General features: G+C 35.5%; 1 protein-coding gene across 6 annotated transcripts in view; it reads left to right on the top strand.

Moving 5' to 3' along the window:
- Positions 1-18082, top strand: part of LOC148956324 (uncharacterized) — a 67656-nt gene that overhangs the window by 13264 nt on the left and 36310 nt on the right. For 5 of the 6 annotated variants that reach the window (XM_089094934.1, XM_089094939.1, XM_089094925.1 and 2 more), the window contains exon 2: positions 13595-14444. In XM_089094934.1, coding sequence (XP_088951060.1) covers positions 13625-14444 — 820 coding nt within the window. In that variant the 5' untranslated portion in view covers positions 13595-13624. Of the gene's footprint in view, positions 1-3728; positions 3750-13594; positions 14445-18082 lie in introns of those variants that run through there. The other variant, XM_089094943.1, reaches the window with a different exon arrangement.

Below are 18082 nucleotides of genomic sequence, written 5' to 3'. Positions count from 1 at the left end.
TATTCTAAAAAATTTGATCTAGCATACAAATCCAAACAATATGGATTAATAAAACCTATTTTCGTTGGGATTACGTTTTTTCTGCTGAAAAATACATAAGTCTTAGTAATTTCAAAATTTTTGGACCCAAAACACAAATCAAAATTTCAACTAAAAAATTTACCCGTTTAAATTCCAGCCAAAAATTACTTGGAAATCAAATTTATTTTTTAGTGTACTACCACTCCTACTGTCGCTACTCCTACTAATACTCCTACTGCTACTAATTAGGCTATTACGGTATTGTGGTGATATAAAGGTATTACGGTGAAAGTTTCAGGGAATATTGAGAAAAAAGATTGAACTAAATCAAAACACACTATTTGCATGCAAGCTGTGAAAAGTGCCTATCAGTAATATCACAAGACTAATGTCGTATATTTAATTGAAAATTTATGGGATATGTTGAGGGGGAGGTTTGACTTACTCAAGAGCACTATGTACATGCTGCAACTGCTTTTTCTGCTGATGCTACTAGTGCTGTTGCTACTACTGTTATTACTATTCTACTACTCTACTACTATTCTACTACTACTGTCAGCGTCTCCTGATCTTGTACACAACTTCCTTGTACTCTCTCCCCTATTCAAGAGCCTTGTATATGTGTGAAAGATAGATCCCTAAAATGTATATGCGTACGATATTCCCTTTTAATAATTATATTAATTATTAGAAAAAGTGCACTGAACTGCAGCGTAAGCATTGTTTTAAAAAAAAACCTACAAAGAGGTGAAATAAATTACTGGAAAGGCCAGACAGAGTATATTTCTTCTTATGCATCCCTTCTCCCTTCAAATGAGCAAAAAATGCTGTCCAAGACAACTAGTGTCTCCCTATTATCCCAATGATAACGTGAAAGTCCAACTATAGAATCGATTTATTGATTTCAAAAAGCTTCCAAATTCTGCAAAATAAAAATGAACATGACAAATACTAAAAAAAAAGAAAGGATAAGGAACTCATTTTTGTAAATGAAAACATCTTGTAATAATAATCTTAATAAAACAATAAAAAAATTTTGCAAAACAGCTGCTTCCTCACTTATGTTGAAACCTAAGTTAAACGAATTATAATGGTCAAACAGTAAGAATTGTGGAGGTACGGCTATTAAATTTTTTTTGTATGATGGTACGACATACTATCATATGATAGTAAATATTTATTCATGCTGATAGTAAAAATGCTTTATATGATAGTAATAATTGATTCAAGCTGAATTCATTGAACAAAAAATCGTTTATCTATACGAAACTAAGTTAATTGCTTCAAAGGAATGGTTCCCGAATGTCCATGCTTCTTGGAACTCTACCATCAACCATTTCTGGCAGAAGTGCTTCAAAGAAGAATCTTTCTAGCTTTGGTGGCATTTTCTGTGACCACAATTCCTTGTAACGAACTATTCACTCCGTATATATTGAACCTTTACCAAAATATAACACAAAATATACAATTTTGATGTCTGAGCACTCAAGTTGCATCTGAATCTGGTAATAATAATTGTGGTTTCTCTTTAGTCTCATTTCACTGCTGTCAATGATTTCAATACAACTGGACTTTTGTGATTCCAACCATTCAGTGATACACAGCTCTTTGGCTGTTATGGGGCATTTAACATCTATTATCGCTTTTTCACCAGATGGGAACAGTACTATACCGTCAGGACTAACAGCCAAAAATGTAAAACTTTTGTGGATATATAAGCCAGCAGGACTAATTTTGCAGTCAAACTTTATTTCAAAAGACAACTTTGCCTTTGGTTCATTGGTATGACCCTACTTCATTTCTTGAAATCCGTCTTGTTTGAGATACAGAAGTTGTTTCACTACTGCAGCTACTGTCTTAACACACCGATTGCAACGAAGCCCTGCTACTGAAGAAGTAATTCTATTTTTTCTCTGCAGCTGCCAACTATTGTCGATACAGAGTCCCTGAAGGCGTGTGGCTAATTCAATCTGGCCAATCTCTGACTCTGAACACTGTAAGCGCTGCAAAACAGCCACTTTTGCATTTTCAAAAGATTCTGCGTCAAGATCTGGAGCAATTGCGTTGGGACCATAGTTTTTATCTCCTCGGCTAGCAATCTTTCCTGAAATACTGCCAAATAGGCGCTTTTTGGCTTTACATTTTTTTTCTTTAAGCTAGCCATAATTCTTTCACGTGTAAGTTTTTTCAATTGACGACTTGGGGTTGCTCATATGCCTTTCCTAAAAATTTCTTGGCGACCTAAATGCCTCTTTGCATACCGTATTCCTGCAGCAGTAACACGGGTGTTATAATGTCCCCTTTTGCTTACCATTATATTTTTTCCGCCTATAAACCTAGCAACAATGGACATAAAATACTCCGCCAAATTACTTGTGCCGTTTCCGATTAGTAAGCGAGCTCGGCTAATGAGGGTGTCAAACGCTTCATATATATGGCTAATGAAGACACTGCTTGGGATTTTTTCATTTTCCAGTTCCGCGATTTTTCTGGATAGCTCAGAACAAGACGTACTCTGTCTGTGGTTTCCGCAGAAAAATACAAAGGCATTGCGTTTAACCATCTAATCAGATCTTTTGACGATATGGTATGCGTAGTGGTTCGCATAATTGCTTTTCTTGCAAAATCGCACAATTTCTTTATTACTGGACTGCTGAGAAATTTTCAATATTCTGTGCTTTCTTTGCATTTGTTACAAAGCCTCTTTTTCAAACACTTACAAGCATGATTGGCGCATTCAATTTTTTCTACTATCCTACCATATGAAACCTTTGTAATAATTTCTGAATGGGTGCTTGAATCACCATCGGCTATAAACTTTGTATATCTTAGTTTATGCCTAGCTGGTGCAACACGAAAGGCCTCTACCAGTATATCTGATTCCATCGCAGTGCTAGTACCACTCCAATTCATAAAACATCTATGTTGAGGAACTAAAGTAGATTCTTGCTGTCGATTTGTCATGCATACGCAGCAATACTTGTTTCTAATTCCTACATGAAGGAGTCTTGTTGAATAGAATCCAGTTACAACACCACAACCAGATAATGCAGTGTATCTATTACCATAACTTCGTGTGCACCAACTTCCATCAACTATAACACACATAAAAACTATTCCGTTGGAGTCAATCTTTCCATCAACCTTCAATGCCATTCGGCGCTCTATTTTACCGTTTTCTAGCAAATAATCGTGAAGGAAACTGTCAAATAAACGACCGCTCAGCCTGAAACGGAAAGAAACCGACTGGTTAATTAGAGGTATGGACAAAAAGAGGCAACAAAACGAAACGGGGTCTGGGCATGAGTCATGCTGGCGTTTATAGCAGCAACTACAACTTCCTTGTTGATATTTCTAGACCCCGTTTCGTTTTGTTGCCTCTTTTTGTCCATACCTCTAATTAACCAGTCGGTTTCTTTCCGTTTCAGGCTGAGCGGTCGTTTATTTGACAGTTCTTTTTTTTCCTCTTGTTTTATGTTACTGCTGCTATCTTTAGTATCCTTTTTTAATTTCACTGGAATATCAGTGTGAAGCGTAGCTTCTTCTTGGCAAGATTCACATTTGAAGATAAAGCGGGAGCGCAAACCAACAATGTACTATCTGTCGAACATCATGTTTGAAATAAGATTGAAGTCTTGACACTTACAATGAAAAAACAAATCATCAGTACAAGCTCCTGTAAATTAGAAGTGCCCAAGCATTCTACAGCCGATAATCATCCCAACCAAGTAAGCTATGGGAAAAGTTTGTGTAAACATTTGCATTCAACGGAAAACACGTTTTACAAATGATTATGATTTAGAATCATCGTTTCCCTCCACGAGCACCTATCATTCCCCTATTTCTGTTGTTATCGGAGTCTCTGCCTCCCACGATACATTACCCTGTCCTGCGGTAAATTTCCGTACCCGTATTTGAGTAGTACCTAGCTATTTTGTTCACCCACTTTTATACTAAGGGCGAGGAAAATCCACCGGAAAAAAATCTAGGAAAATACTCCCCCCTTCCCGCTGCTGGTTGGTTTCCAATTGCTTTTGACTTATAAAAAACAGACTAGAACTCTCAATTTCTGATCAAATGAACATCCTCCAAAGTTTCGACGACCATGAGGCGGAGGTGGGGATGATGAAGGGGCAGTTCCCTTCCTAGGAGGAAGAAATTCTGGTCATTTTGGGGTTTGATATTACTCTTTACTTTCATAATAACAGCGTAGACGGAGGTATCCCCAGAAATCAAGAGAGATTAAATATAATTTTCACATTTTTGATGTGAAAGTTTTTTTTGGGTGGGGGAGGGGGCAAACCCCGCCCCCCCCAATAAAAAAAATATCCAAACAAAAGTCCTGAATACGGCCCAAGGGATTATACATCAATCTCTACAACACCAACCTCCCCTTGTCTCGTTCTTAGAACTAAGTCTGTATTTATCTGAAGGCTCAATGAGCGTTGAGATCTTTTGGCATCAGAAAACATCCTTTGAGGCATGTCCCTCCATCCCTAACTAGCCAAAATATTTTTAAGGTCCAATTTCAAATTTCAACACAAATTTCACCGTCTTTGGTGAATTCTCTGTTGTTTTACAATTCCACACTCTATTTTAAGGTCATACAATATCATCTCTCCCTACCTCCGATAAATAAAACAATTATTTAACCTAGATTTAATACACTTTCAAGCTTGTTTTGACTAGCGACCTAATGAAAAATAGAAAGAATTGTAACTCCCAGAGCTATTCCTACGTAATATTATTTGTGTGTCTTTTAAATTCTGACAAAAAAGATGTTTTTGTTTTAATTTTCCCGTCTATGTTCATTTTTAGCTATGTTTTTTGAAATGGCAATCATTTGAATGAAATTTGTCAGAAAAAATGGTATACGAATTACTGGTGGGTCCAACCCTCCTGCGCTCAATGTCAGTTTGATCTAGAAAAGCTCACTAGAAAACCGATCAAAATGCATGTATAAACCTACTTTACGAATCTTCAACCAGTCATACAGTATTTGTTTTCAACTCCGCGTAAAAAAAAAAAAAAAAAAAAAAAAAAAAAAAAAAAAAGCTGTGCATTAGAACATATGTGGCAAAACTACGTGACGGAAATTGTGAGGAAAGATGTTCATAAGATTTTATTTGTACTTATGAGCAAGAACATATCCAGTATTTCTGTTTGGAGGTGGGAGGTAACAAAAACTTTAAAAAATAGACCAAAAAAAATTTTCCGCATTTTTGCTACAATTTTTGGAGGGGGCGGGGGATTCAAACCCGGTATATACCCCCTCCCTGGATACAGCCTTGCTTATATAAGACTCGAGTTTCTGTTGTTACGACTGCAAGAAGTGTAAAGCCTTAATAGTAGAAAAAAATGTTTCAAAACGACACTACAAAAGTATTTCAGCAAAACCTACGAAATAGCCTACTGCCATGGCTTTCTTCACTTCTGGTTACGACATTTACTTTTTATTTAGTAGATTAAAAAGATATACATATACAAATTTTCTTTGAACCCTCTACATTTATATTTACAATTAAAACAAATATATATACTACCCTTTTTGAATTTATTTTCGTTTCATTTTATTGTACTTTTTTTTTCTTTTTTTTTTTTAAAGGGATATGAATCGAAGAAACTAAATTCGCTGCTCTTATTTTAGAACTATCTGCTGAACTTTACGACAAAAAGTCGACGACCTGAACTGCTTCTCATAATAAGAATGAAAGTTGTGGCCTAGAAACCTAGTTTTTGTAGCTTCAACATCCCCCCCTCCCCCCACAGACACGCATTAATTTTACTTCCCCGTCAAAATATTATGTGAAGCTATAAATATTCCGTTAAAATATTATATAAAACAATACATTAAAATATATAAGGCAAAAGAAAAAAAACTATGTGGAATAAATTGCTAATATCGCTAATCAGAAGGTCATAAGTCAAGGTCTAGTTTTTTTTTACCCTGAGGGCATATAAGAATTGACACAATGTACCATATATTATTTTTTTAATTTAGAGCAGGGCACTTCATATGGAAGGGGTCGTCGTAGAGACTTCAAAAGGGGCTCATTCGATTGGAAATCGAGAGTTCTAGGGCCTTTTTAATAGTTGAAAGTGATTGGAGGGCAACTAGCCCCCCCCCTCCCCCCACGCCCATCATTCCCCCAAACACATCCAATCATTTTTAGATAGCCATTTTGTACAGCGTAGTTGTTTTCCAGATAGAAAATATCTTTTTGAGGAGGACCCTCCCCCACAGCCCTCGGGGCAAGGGTTTTAAGTTATGGCCTGAGGGCATATAAGAACAATGTTGGCACCATGTACCATATATTTTTTTTACTTTAGAGCAGGGCACTTCATATGGAACGGGTAGCTGTAGACACTTCAAAAGAGGCTCGTTCGACTGGAAATCGAGAGTTCTATGGCCATTTTCAGTAATCAAAAGTGGTTGGAAGGTAACTAGCCCCCCCCCACGCCCATCATTCCCCCAAACCCATCCAATGAAAATTTAGAGATGGTCGTTTTGTTAAACGTAGTTGATTTCCACATAGAAAATGTGTTCCTAAGGAGGACAGTCCACCACAACCGTCAGGGCAAGGGTTTTAACTTATGCCCCGGGTGTATATAAGGTTTCTGTAGAAAATCGTGCCATATAAACTTCAAAACTGGCTCATTCGTTTGGAAATTTGAAGGGCTAGTACCATTTTTAATAGTCGAAAGTGAGAGGGCAACTAGCCCCCCCCTCGCCCATCTTTCCCCCTAACACATCCAATCAAAATTTTGAGATAGCCATTTTGTTCAGCGCAGTTTATTTCCAGATAGAAAATATCTTTTTGAGGAGGAAACTCTCCCACAACCCTCGGGGCAAGGGTTTTAATTTATGCCCTGAGGGAATATGAGTACAACGTTGGCAAAATTCACCATATAATATTTTTTTACTTTAGAGCAGGGAAATTCATATGGAAGGGGTTGTCGTAGAGACTTCAAAAGAGGCTCATTCGATTGGAAATCGACAATTCTATAGTCGAAGTGATTGGAGGGCAACTAGCCCCCCCCCCACGCCCATCATTCCCCAAAATACATCCAATCAAAATTTTGAAATATCCATTTTGTTCAGCGTAGTTGATTTCCAGATAGAAAATATGTTTTTGAGGACACTCCCCCACAACCCTCAGGGTAAGGGTTTTAAGTTATGCCCTGGGTGCATATAAGGTTCTTATAGAAGGTGTTGTCGTAGAAACTTCAAAAAACGGTCATTCAATTGGAAATTCAAAGGGCTAGTGCCATTTTGAATAGTCGAAAGTGATTGGAGGGCAACTAGCCCCCCCCCACGCCCATCCTTTCCCCAAACACATCCAATCAAAATTTGAGATAGGCATTTTGTTTAGCGTAGTTGATTTCCAGACAGAACATATGTTTTTGACGAGGACACTTCCCCACAACCCTCGGGGCAAGGGTTTTAAGTTATGCCCTGAGGGCATATAAGAACGATGTTGGCACAATGTACTATTCGATGTTGTAAAAACATCAAACAGGGCTCATTCAATTGAAAATTGAAAGAGCTAGTGCCCTTTTAATAGTCGAAAGTGATTGAAGGACAACTAACCCCCCTCTTACGCCCACCATTTCCCAAAAGACATCCAATCGAAATTTTAAGATATCCATTTTGTTCAACGTAGTCGAAAGTTCTGGAAATTAGGTCTTTTAGGATGATAAACCCATCAGAACCCTCAGTGCAAGGGTTGTATGTTATGCCCTTGGGGCATATAAGGTTTATATAGAAATTTGTTGTATAAATTTCAAATGGGGCTCATTTGATTGGAAATTCAAATTGTCCTTTTTAATAGTCGAAAATGAGTGGAGAGTAATTACCCCCCCTCTCACGCCCATCATTTCTCCAAACGCATTCAATCAAAGTTTAGAGATAGCCATTTTGTTCCACGTAGTTGAAAGCTCTGGAAATTATGTACTTAAGGATGACAAACCCCTCCAGAGTCCCCAGGGCAAATGTTGTAAGTTATGCCCTGGGGGCATATAAGGTTTTTAATGAAAGAATTGTCGTAAAAACTTCAAAAGGGGCTTAATTAATTGGAAATTGAGAGGGCTAGTGCCCTTTTTAATAGTCGAAAGTGATTGAAGGGTAACTAACCCCCCTCTCACGCTAACCATTCCCCCAAACACATCCAATCAAAATTTTCAGATAGCCATTGTGTTCAACGTAGTAGAAAGTTCTGGAACTTAGGTCTTTGAGGATGACACCCCTCCCCAGCCCTCAGGGCGAGGTTTGTAAGTTATCCCCTGGGGGCATATAAGTTTTTTATTGAAAGCGTTGTCGTAGAAACTTCAAAAGGGCTCATTTGATTGGACATTGAAAGGGCTAGTGTCTTTTAATAGTTGAAAGTGAACGGAGATAGACTAACGCCCCTCTCACGCCCAGCATTTTCCCAGACACATCTAATCAAAATTTTGAGATAGCCATTTTTTTAACGTATTGAAAGTTCTGGAAATTAGGTCTTAAAGGATGACAGACCTTAGGGTAAGGGTTGTAATTTAAGGTGTTTATAGGAAGTGTTTTCATAGAAACTCAAAAAGGGCTCATTCGATTGGAAATCGAAAGGCCTAGTGCCCTTTTTAATAGTCGAAAGTGATTGGAAGGCTTGACATTTTTATAGTAAAAATGTGGGTATAATTTATTATTTTTTGTTGTTGTTGTTGTTGTTTAGACCTGGGCACTTTGTATCGAAGGAGTTGTCGTAGGAACTTCGAAAAGGGCTCATTCGATTGAAAACAGAAAGGGCTGATGCCCTTTTTAATAGTCGAAAGTAATTGGAGGGAAATTAATCCCCCTCTCACGCCCACCCTCCCATTTGCCTTTATGTTTAAAAATTAAATATTGCCTTAAGATTAAATCAAAATGCACTGTTAATACTAATTCCCAATAAGGCATCCCAGCAGTATCCCGAGAACGACTGAGGGTATTATGTCCAAACTTTCAGGGCTGCTTCTGCTCTTAAAATTTAATAAAATCAAAATAGCGTGAGTGTATCGAAGCTATCAAAGAAAGTAAAAAGATTTTTTTGCGAATGGTATAAAGTTTTCCATTTCAGGTCAACTAAAGGAGGTGTGAAACTAAATTAAACACTACTATTTGTGTCCAGATTTTTAAGAGGGTTTATGTTATTAAAAATTGCTGAAAATTTTTCTCCAGCATACAAATAGCAGGCCAAACTATAAATTCTTTAAAAAAACGAAAAGATTTAAGGTTTTATTTTCTTTTTCCGTGAAAAGACTATGTCAATATAAAACGAACAGAAATTAATTAAAAAAAACTTTTTCCCCAAAATAAGTTTTTCAAAGAAAAGTAAAGAACTCCATTAAACAAAAAATAAACAAAAATAAAATCAAATAATCTACCAAGCGTGAAACTGCCACAAATCAGTATCGATAATTAAATGAAACCCAAAACGGACAGAAATTACAATAAATAACCGAGTCAAACTCAAAACGAGCAGAAATTAACATAAGTTAGGGTCAAAACCCATTTGCCTTACCAAGGCCAGAACATAATTTGCACTTTACTGAAAAAAATACAAAGGAATGTGCATTGTCAGTTTAATCTACATATACTGATATTTAGTAATCAAAATGTTAATATTATTTGATGTATTAAAGTTATAAACTTAAAAACATTTATATTTTTCAGTAAAGTGCAAATTTGTTCCCAAGAATATTGTTATTCAGAATTATTACGTTTAAAAGACATTTTATTTTGTAATGGTTATCCCCACAGACACAATTACTGGACCTTCAACTACGCTGAAAAATGGCTATATCAAAGTTTTGGTACTGGTGCGTTACATGGTCACTTTTATATATTGTACAAGGAAACCAGTCACGAAAAACCCGCCAGACGGGTTAATTGCAAGAGACCGCTATACAGAAATGCAATGCAAAGCGTGGTTTTTATTGCGTTTACGATATTTAAACTGTTGTTTTTTGGGGTTTAGGGCGGAGAGGGGGAAGGGTACCTAGGTTAGGCAAGGTTACGTATTTAAATTAATGCTATACTTTACCCCCCCCCCCCCACACACACACCAATGTGCAAATAAATAGCCCAAATTTGTTTATAAACTATTATATATTCATTCTATTTTATTTCATTAGCATTAGCCAAAATTAGCTTTTTAGAAGTTCCCATATAATGCACCAGTACCAAAGTTTTTATTGGATGTGTTTGAGGAGATGATGGGCGGGGGCGGGGGGACTGGTTGTCCTCCAATCACTTGGCTCTTAAAAAGGGCACTGGAACTTTCAATTTCAAATCGAATGAGCCCCTTTCGAAGCTTCTTCGACAACTCCTTTATATGAAGTGCCCTGGTCTGAAAAAAAATAATAATACACTGCCAACATCGTTCTTTACTTAGGCAGCGCTATTGCGCTGCCTATGATTTAACCTGTTCTTTATCTACATATGATATAAAATTATCAACAATTATACAGAGTAAGATTGCCAACTTAATATCCTATGCTAATGTGTTCATAATATCCTTTGTCTTAAATATGATATTTGAAACATGCTTTTTGGGTTTATGACGGAGTCAGGGAGGCGTACTCCTTAATTGAAAATCCATTCTTTGTCTAGAAAAAAAAATTGTTAGCAAAGTGATATTTCGCTGAAATTAATCCGATATATGACTCTTAAATCATTAAAACACGAACAACATTCTTTATTTGTTTCATTTTTTAATCTTTATAAATCCTTTTTATCCTTGCCTCCCAAATAAGTAAATTAAATCATATAGTAAATTAAACACTTCTATTTCTTCTACGTCAGCTGGTTCGACAGCTGAATGGATAGGGTCATTAGTGAAATATACATATCGGCGTATTTAGTTCATAAGTTCTCCGAAAACCTTATGCATATAGTTTGTTTTGTTTTTTTAGCTTAACAGAGAAAATAGGGTGTTGAGAAGTAATAAGAATCAAGGTAATTCTGAGTGCTGTGTTTTAAGGTGTTCCAAACGTATCTCAAAAGTTGACATAGCTCAAAAATACATTATTTTTAGGCAAGTGAAACAAACTACATTTTTACACTGTAATACTAGTTTTGAATCACTAAATTCTGGCAATACAAAGAAAAATTTCTACAAAACCAGGGACAGACTGCGGTTAAGTTGTTTTGGTTAATATGCACAAGTTGCTTTTACGTTGTTAAACGTTTTTATGACATATTGCATTCTAATCGTCGTCAAATAACTGCTTAAAATGACAAATCTTAGCTAGTGTTAGTTAGCCTTTTTGTGCCCTCAATCCGCTTCTATTTTTACGTTAGAAGTTAAACTTTCTCACCACCCACCAGTTCATAAGTATTGCGTCAAGTAAAAAGTATCAAGGTAAAAGTGTTGGCAAAATGAATGAATCTTGGATATTTAGAGGCTCTAAATGCAAGAGGTTTGAAAATCTATATTAAGGATTATATTTCCGGTGCAATTATTTGTATGTTATTTTTCTGGTCGCTTACGATTTTATTGTCTCAGTAAAAAACAGAAGTTTCGCTATCACTTCGTAGCTAAGATTCAGGTTTATTCATCTACCGAATTAAGTTTTTAGAATTTGGATTTAAGTGATTCTTTATATTTAAAATGCGATGACCAAGGTGCTGAAAATCTTTGAAATAAGGAGAACTATTCATTTTTCCCGCCTGTTTAGATCCTTCTCCAAAAAAAGTCCAAATAATATTGTAATTCTGGCTTGGTGAATGGATTGATCTGAAACTGATAAATCCAAAGATGTAATTAGGCCTATCCCGTCTTTTTGGTGTAAGTTACAGCTACATACTTTTTGCATTTTCACTTGTTTCAGGGGGAGTATGAATTTTAAAGGGCCAAATACATGAAGCGAGTTTACAAGCTACAAGCTATCTTTTGCACAAGCAGCGCGTAAACTAGTCCAGTGTACTTGATGCACTCGATTCGTTGGCTGCTTTTAAAAACACTCCGGAAAAAGTTGAACTGCTGGTGACCTTGCACGCTATTCACTAGCTTTTGAGTTTGTAAACTAGGCACTAGTACTCACATTAGCTGATGCACAAGTTGCTGCTAGCATACTAGCTAGGAAAATATTACACTGGTTAGCGTTAACAGCAGACGACAATACGTGGTAGCTAGTTGGCTGAGCAAGTGAGAAATGCTGTGTTTACTCGACTACTGGCGTACTCACCGATTCGCCGGCTTTTTATAAGCCGACGTCTTAGCTTGTAAACTCGCACCTTGTACTTGAGACTTAATAAGGCTAAGTTGTATAAATTAAGAATATATCTGGAGGAAGCGACAATACTAGGTACCGAGAAAACCAACAGAGTAAATAGTTTTATTTAGCTAGAATTATTAGTAGCAAAGGTGGGTGCGGTGAATATATAAAAAAGTTATATGGCCAGGAAGCAAAGAATTTACGTAGTTGAAGAAACACTATGGAAGAATAGGACAAAGATTAGGGTCCTAGAGGCCACGATAATGATAGTTTTCAAGTATCGTCGGAAACCAAAGTGACCCAAAAAGTATTTTCAAGAATGTTTGCGTTTTATTACCATCGGAAGATAAGGCTGCGACCCAAGATTAGAATTTTGGAAGCTACTGCGATGTAAGAAGTCAAGTATGGTTCTGCAGTATGGGCGCTCCGAAAAATTAAAATCCCTTCCATTAAAATCATGGTAAAGCAAAACCTGTGGTAGTACTTGCCTCTCCCCCGCCTATCTGGAAAAATCTCCTGGTGGCACTTTTGTTACCTCAACATTTGCTGAGAGCTAGTGCAACACTTGCTGAGAAAGTGATTAGCCACATTTCTCATCTTAGAAAGCAGTGGTATCTCTGGAAAATCAACTTCTACTGCACATCCTAATCACCCATGCAACTAATAATTAATTATTCCCAAAGTACTAATGGCACATCATCAAGTAACAGCTGAAACTGTAAATCTTGGCATTAAAAAAAATTTAAAAATGCAAAAAATGAAACTGTATCTTCCAGTAATCCGAACTAGAAACAATAAAATTCTATTTATTGCTTGATCACCTCAGCAGCGGCTTTAATAGTCAACCAAGAGATACATACCGGCAAGAATTTAGGCATTCGTTTCATTGATTGTATATCAAACGACAGACTGTTGAAAGACATATTTCAAACCTATTATAAAGGTTTGACCTCAAGGTCAAAACTCCAAAATAATGGAAAGTTCCAGGAATTTTCCTTTTAAGTGATCCGGTAAATCCGTGATAACTAAAAAAAAATAATTAGAATTCCTGGAAACTTTTGAATATGACCAAAAAATTTGCCAGCACAGCTTTCACTAGTGATCGAATGGATGGGATTTCCATTGAAGAAGTTGAAGGAAGAATAACTTATTCTTTATAGGTAGTAGCGTGTAAACTAAAGTGTAAAGTGTAGACGATCAGATTTTCCCTTGCAAAGAATCTGAAAAATGCTACCCAGTGAGGCTAACAGATTTTTGCTGTACTTTTAATTGTTGAAGTCGTTTTTTTTTATTCTTGTACCTAAACAAAGGTTTAATTATGTGATTCTATTTGTTAAAGGTGTCAGAAAGCACTAAAAATAGTGATACAATGTCAGATATTAGCGGTACAAACGAAACTGATGCTATACACCGCCGAATTGCTGAGGGAAATGCTAGCTCACCAAAACGAAAAAGACCTAGTACTCCACTAAGCACAATCAAGAAAGCTAGGTCATCTGCCTCGCCATTAAAAGAAGCAAAAGAAAACTTGCATCCAGCCGCAGAAAAGCAACAAACAAGTGAAAAGGTTGTGTTGCAGAAAAACAAGAGCCAGCTGATAAATAGTGAAAACATAGTTGAAACTGGAGAAGATGAAAAAGAACATGAAAATACGCAGAAGGAAAGTGCTAATACCATGTCATCAGGGAAAACTAATGAAGAAGATAATTTTGACCCATCAGTTCTGGCTTTGAGTGCCAAGAAATATGTGACAAGTAATGAACCAAATTCATCTAAAATTGATGAAAATGATGCAAGATCAACTAAACTTAATGAAACTGTTGCAATAACAAACGAAAATGAAGAGATCAAAAACGAAGAAAAACAAAATGGTGCTAAAACATCGTCCTCTCGTCGGAAAAGTCAATCTCCTACGAAATTTACATACGTCCCCAAGTCTAGAAATTCTCCAGAAAACACACTAAATAGTTCCGAAAAAGTTAGAAAGTCTAATAGAACACCTAAAAAGAGTGTGGTTCTGAAAGAGCATGAGGAAAGCCAAAAATTATTTAATAAATCAGCGACAAGTGAGGTTCAATCACCAGAAAAAGACGGCAGGGAACCAGAACCACCATTGAGCCCTAGTAAGCAAAAAACGGGAAGACCAAAGGGCAGTAAAAATAAGGCTCCGAGACGAGACAAAGGAAGGGGTAAGCTTTCACTTTTTTGTACTTTTGTCAGTTTTTATTTTTGTCACATGAATTTGTTGAATTTATGAGTCATTTTTCGACAACTTTCGAAGGTTCAAATGCTTCCAAAGCTTAGCGGCACATGCACTTCCGAAGATAGAGTAATAATACAGCATCAATATTCTCCGATCTTGTTTAATATCTCTTGTGTAAATAAAACCACATAATCGAGTAATTGGGCACTGCAGAAAATGTAAAACTACAAGTTGAAGTACTAATCTTTTTTCACTCCCAACATTACTTTACGACTTTTTGCATACCCCACCACCAAGCAATACTTTTCAAAAGAAATTATTATATTATTTCAGAACAAGTTCTTTTCTTACTATTCCTCCTAAACCTGTTTTACAAGTTAGAGTACTCATCTTTTTCACTCCCAACAATACTTTACGACTTTTTGCATACCCCAACACCAAAAAAATACATTTCAAAAGGCTTTATTATATCATTTCAGAACAAGTTCTCTTCTTAATATTCTCCTAAACCTGTTTTACAAGTTAAAGTACTCATCTTTTTTCACTCCCAACATTACTTTACGATTTTTTGCATACCCCAACACTGATCAATACTTTTCAAAAGGCTTTATTATATCATTTCAGATCATGTTCTCTTCTTAATATCACTCCTAAACCCATTTTATAAGTTGAAGTGCTCATCTTTTTTCACTCCCAACCATACTTTACGACTTTTTGAACACCCAAACACCAAGCAATACTTTTCAAAAGGATTTTTTATATCTTCTCAGAACAAGCTCTTTTCTTAATATTCCTCCTAAACCCATTTTACAAGTTGAAGTACTCATCCTTTTCACCCACAACTTTACCTTACGACTTTTTGAATATCCCAACACCAAGCAACACTTTTCAAAAGGCTTTTTCATATCTTTTCAGAACAAGCTCTTTTCTTAATATTCCTCCTAAACCCATTTTACAAGTTGAAGTACTCATCCTTTTCACCCACAACTTTACTTTAAGACTTTTTGCATACCCCAACACCAAGCAATACTTTTCAAACGGCTTTATTATATTATTTCAGAACAACTTCTTTTCTTAATATTCCTCCTAAACCTGTTTTACAAGTTGAAGTACTAATCTTTTATCACTCCCAACATTATTTTACCTGCTTTTTGCATACCCCAACTCCAAGCAATACTTTTCAAAAGACTTTATTATATGATCTCCGAACAAGTTTTTTTGTTAATATTCCGCCTAAACCTGTTTTACAAGTCAAAGTACTCATCTCTTTCACTTCCAACAATACTTTACGACTTTTTTCATACCCCAACACCAAAAAAATACATTTCAAAAGGGTTTATTATATCATTTCAGAACAAGTTCTTTTCTTAATATTCCTCCTAAACCTCTTTTACAAGTTAAAGTACTCATCTTTTTGACTCCCAACATTACTTTACGATCTTTGCATACCCCAACACTAATCAATACTTTTCAAAAGGCTTTATTATATCATTTCAGATCAAGTTCTCTTCTTAATATTCCTCCTAAACCCATTTTATAAGTTGAAGCACTCATCTTTTTTCACTCCCAACAATACTTTATGACTTTTTGAATACCCCAACACCAATCAATACTTTTCAAAAGGCTTTTTTATATCTTTTCAGAGCAAGTTCTTTTTTTAATGTTCCTCCTAACCCCATCTTACAAGTTGAAGAACTCATCCTTTTCACCCATAACTTTACTTTATGCCTTTTTGAATACCCCAACACCAAGAAATAGTTTTCACACGGCTTTATTATATCTTTACAGAACAAGCTCTTTTCTCAATATTTCCCGTAAACCCGTTTTAAAAGTTGAAGTACTCATCTTTTTTTTCACTCCCAACATTACTTTACGACTTTTTGCATACCACAACACCAAGCAAATACTTTTCAAAAGGCTTTATTATATTATTTCAGGATAAGCTCTTTTCTTAATATTCCTCCTAAACCTGTTTAATAAGTTGAAGTACGCATCCTTTTTTCATTCCCTACATTACTTTACGACTTTTTGCATACCCCAACACCATGCAATACTCTTCAGAAGACTTTATAATATTATTTCAGAATTATGTATATAATCTTTATTTCAGAATTATATATATAATATTATAATCTTTCAGTACAAGTTCTTTTCTTAATATTCCTCCTAAACCTGTTTTACAAGTTAAAGTACTCATCTTTTTCACTCCCAACAATACTTTACGACTTTTTGCATACCCCAACACCAAAAAAATACATTTCAAAAGGCTTTATTATATAATTTCAGAGCAAGTTCTTTTCTTAATATTGCTCCTAAACCTGTTTTACAAATTAAAGTACTCATCTTGTTTTCACTCCCAACATTGCTTTACGAATTTTTTGAATACCCCAACACTAAGCAATACTTTTCAAAAGGCTTTATTATGTCATTTCAGATCAAGTTCTCTTCTTAATATTCCTCCCAAACCCATTTTATAAGTTGAAGTACGTATCTTTTTTCCCTCCCAACAATACTCTACGACTTTTGGCATACCCCAACACCAAGCAATACTTTTCAAAACGCTTTATTATTATTTCTTAACAACTTCTTTTCTTAACATTCCTCCTAAACCTGTTTTACAAGTTGAAGTACTAATCTTTTTTCACTCCCAACATTACTTTACGACTTTTTGCATACCCCAATACCAAGCAATACTTTTCAAAAGACTTTATTATATTATTTCTGAACAAGTTCTTTTCTTAATATTCCTCCTAAGCCTGTTTTACAAGTCAAAGTACTCATCTTTTTCAGTCCCAACAATACTTTACGACTTTTTGCACACCCCAACACCAAAAAATACATTCCTAAAGGGTTTATTGTATCATTTCAGAACAAGTTCTTTACTTAATATTCCTCCTAAACTGGTTTTACAAGTTGAAGTACTAATCTTTTTTCACTCCCAACATTACTTTACGACTTTTTGCATACCCCAACACTAAGCAATACTTTTCAAAAGGCTTTATTATGTCATTTCAGATCAAGTTCTCTTCTTAATATTCCTCCCAAACCCATTTTAAAAGTTGAAGTACTCATCTTTTTTTACTCCCAACAATACTTTACGACTTTTTGCATACCCCAAAACCAAGCAATACTTTTCAAAAGGCTTTATATATCTTTTCAGAACAAGTTCTTTTCTTAATATTCCTCCTAAACCTCTTTACAAGTTAAAGTACTCATCTTTTTGACTCCCAACATTACTTTACGATCTTTGCATACCCCAACACAAAGCAATACTTTTAAAAAGGCTTTGTTATATCTCATAACAAGATCTTTTCTTAATGTTCCTCCTAAACCCATTTTACAAGTTGAAGTACTCATCCTTTTCAACCATAACTCTACTTTACGACTTTTTGAATACCCCAACACTAAGCAATACTTTTCAAAAGGCTTTATTATATTATTCCAGAACAAGTTCTTTTCTTAAAAGTCCTTCTAAATCTATTTTGCAAGTTGAGGTACTCATCCTTTTCATTCTCAATATTACTTTAAGACTTTTTGAATACGACAATATCAAGCAGAACTTTTCACAAGGCTTTTCTATATTATTTCATAATAATTTTTTATTAATATTCCTCCTAAACCTGT

Source organism: Artemia sp. Qi Xiang Cuo, chromosome 1 (genome assembly GCF_049724085.1).
Source record: "Artemia sp. Qi Xiang Cuo chromosome 1, ASM4972408v1, whole genome shotgun sequence".
In the NCBI taxonomy this organism is placed as follows: Eukaryota; Metazoa; Arthropoda; class Branchiopoda; order Anostraca; family Artemiidae; genus Artemia; species Artemia sp. Qi Xiang Cuo.
Note: the sequence above shows the minus strand (reverse complement) of the source record. Positions and strands in the feature narration are given on the sequence as shown.